The following is a 3,089-nucleotide window of genomic DNA, read 5'->3' as shown; positions in this document are numbered from 1 at the left end:
ACGAAGGACCACCACCGCCCGCCGCCACTGGCAAGGATGGAGTTGGTCAGCCATTGTCGCTGGAGCAAGAGCACCCACAAACACCCAATATGTGGAATTGGGAAAATGGAACCCCGCGTGCCAAGGCTGGGCAAAATTTGTTGTCTTCACATGCCAATTTCGTCTTCTGAAAGATATTGTTGGCTCACGACCGTCTCAGAGAATTTCAATAAATGTGTAGAGCACAACTCGTTTCTCTCGAGATTTCTACCCCTGTTAAAAAACCCAGGGCGTGCTCTCGTGTGTTTGTAGTAATGTACAATCTCCTGTCTCTTAATAATCTTGGTATCTCCCAAAGCAGTCCCTAATGCCCAACTCCACTATCCCACCTTGATAACCCGTTCTGCAACCTCTTGCGTACAAAACCCAACCGTTCCTGATGTCCGTCCAAACTTTGACCGAGTCAATGACTCAATCTTGACCTGCGTTTTAAGGCCGCTCTCCGTCATCGTGACCCATCCGATTCGTGAGTGCCTGCGCCAGTTTCCGTTTTCCCGATATATAGGTGTTCCGTGGAGCCGTACCCAGTTTGTCATCGCCCCTATCCCGCATCCGTATGTAGCGAGGACGATGCTGCAACCATTCGCCGTAAAAAGAAAAATGACCCAATGTTCCTGTCCAACTTATTGTCGTACCCTGCTGCACGAGTGATTTTCCCGAAAGGCATAGAGCAAAGGAAAGCTTTGGAAACAAAAGTGACAACGGTCCCGACTGGCCCCCTCTATGACCCTGATAGTCTCGTCCCATTAATATTCCGTGGTATCGGTATACCGCCGGACTTTCGTGTATGACCGAGCGCGTAATAAAGAAAAGGAGATACGAGACACGGCCCGTGGTCGAATTATAATGAGTTTTTGAAAGGCTTCTCCAAAGCGTCCGGTTCCAGGCGTATCCCCCCAAGGCCAACCATGTCTACTTTTGCGTCTTCGTTTAATTTGTGGAAACCCCATGCTGTGGTTGTGGTGGTTCAATGTACGGAGGCATAGTCATCGTGATCGTAGGCCACTTCGACATCTGGGTACCTAAGTAGATGAAACCCCTTGGAAGTAACCCAACTGAAGTCGGTGCTTCGCGGGTGAGCTCAGCCGTAAGATCGAGCAAGCATCGAACGTTCAGGGTCTCGAGCGGCACTTTAGAACCGTCTATTCTCGCTTGAGTGGAGGGGTTCCGTCGTCAGAGTGATCTTGCGAAGAGCGGCGCCCGTTCTCGTTTTGGTTATCGCCCTCCTTGGAACCACACCCCTTGACTAAGCGATGTCTCTGTAAAATCGATTAGCTATCAAACATCTCTTACGAAACAGATTGGCGATGCGATTGTTTGTTGGAATACTAATAGCTCACCTTCAGCGCGTCTTTGCGCGAGAAACTCTTGTCGCAAAAGTTACAGGGGAAAGGCTTGACGGCAAGATGGATTCGCTTGTGTCTCTTGAGATCGTGGTTTCGGTTGAAAGACTGCGGGCACTGATCACACTTGAAAGGACGCTCGGCTTGCGGGTTGGGCTGTCCCCCGTGGCTGTGGCCATACATTGACGGTGCTAGATGGTGTGCCCCATAAGCCCCGGGAACGCCCATCCCGGTGACAAGCGACATTTGGTGTCCGGGAGAAGTGAGGTTGGACATTATGGGTCCTCCCATCGATGGGACATGATAGCCGGGATAGCGGTAGGAACCAGGGGGTGCCATCGCGGAAGGGTGTTGAAGCGCAGCCAGTCCTCTTCCGGGGCCCGCTGACGTCGTCGGAGAGGGAGCGGTGGGCGAGGTGTGGGATGGTTGGTAGTTGTTGAACGATTGCTGGGGGGCTGAGGAAGTTGAGTAGTAGCCGGGAGTCGCCGGTGGCCGAGACTGGGTATACGAGTCAATATGGGAGTGCAGCCCACCGGGTGTTGGAGGTTGAGTCGAGACGGTGCCGTGAGATCCAAGGATCCCAGCCTGAGGTGTCGGGGGCCCTTGAGATGGCAAACTGACTGGTGTAGAGCCCGCTCCTCCGTGAGCATAAGCCTGGAAGGACTGGTGCGTTTGCCCGTAGGGCGGTGGAGGAAGACCCTCACCAGTTGCGGGTGATTGCGAAGTGCGAGAGTAGGACATTGGGGACTGCTGATCGTAGGTGCTCGCGCGGGAGGCGTACTGGGACGTCTGGACGAGCCCTTGGGGCGTCCCAGAGCTGAGCTGGTACGAACTGGAGGGCGTAGGCCATGATCCGTGGCCGTTGCCTCCCGGGTAGTAGGAGCTCTGGGAGCTCGTGGTGTTGACGCCGGAGGAAAGCGGACTAAGCCCTTCACCTGGCACTCCTGAAGGCGATGTTAGACCAGAGCTGGCGGTAATGGGAGAATGTTGAGTGTTTGAAGCAGCGGAGGAGGAGGAGGGAGCCGACGGCGTGACCATCGCGGGAGCATGCCACGACGATGGCGACTGCAAAGGCTGATTGTGAAAACTGAAAGGGTACTGATGAGAATGTCTACTCATACTCGGTATATCTTGATTTGCCGACGGGAGATGGAAAGGAGGCAAAGCCTGTGTTGCTTGTCTTCGAGCCGTAAAGCTCGAAGAGGTCTCCATTGCCATTTTGGGTGGGGGGCTCGTGGTGCCTGGGCTTTTGGTGATTTTCGAATCCTTCTCGTTCTTTCCTGCCACGAGGAAGCTCTTGCTTTTTTGACTAGATTTTACAGCCGGGCGGGTAAAACCAGCAGGCACCTTCGTCGGTACTTGTGCCTGACCAGAGGATTGGCGGAGGAGGAACAGGAGCGGGAGCACAGAGTCTGAAGTGACGTGACTGAACAACCAACCGTGACGGCAGGGTTGCGGCGGAGGTCAAGCAGAGGAAGGCACCCGGGATTATTTTTCTTCTCCCTCTTTCTCCGTAGTCTGTACAGCTCGGAGCAGCAGTAGTAGCTGCTGCTGTCGGGTCCTAGGGATGCGGCGTCGGAGCTGAAAAAAAGTTGGAACCTCAACGCGGTGCTCAGGAATGCCACGAACGAGAAGTTGCCGCCGCTACTGGATTCGACAACGATGATGGCCGGTGACAGTCCAACACGGTGCAATCAGACGTCCAAA

The 3,089-nt window shown here is 54.3% G+C and overlaps 1 protein-coding gene across 1 annotated transcript; it reads right to left on the bottom strand.

The window, feature by feature from the left end:
• Positions 1-1,181: 1,181 nt before the first annotated feature.
• CORC01_14428 (uncharacterized protein) lies at positions 1,182-2,600 on the bottom strand (the record flags this gene model as incomplete). Its single annotated transcript, XM_022626039.1, has 2 exons — positions 1,182-1,298; positions 1,380-2,600. 2 exons carry the CDS (start codon positions 2,598-2,600, stop codon positions 1,182-1,184), a joined length of 1,338 nt encoding a protein of 445 aa, XP_022467452.1.
• Between the last annotated feature and the right edge of the window lie 489 nt (positions 2,601-3,089).

This window comes from Colletotrichum orchidophilum, assembly GCF_001831195.1.
Source record: "Colletotrichum orchidophilum strain IMI 309357 chromosome Unknown Scaffold_291.1, whole genome shotgun sequence".
Taxonomy (NCBI): Eukaryota; Fungi; Ascomycota; class Sordariomycetes; order Glomerellales; family Glomerellaceae; genus Colletotrichum; species Colletotrichum orchidophilum.
This window is presented reverse-complemented; position numbering and strand designations above follow the sequence as displayed.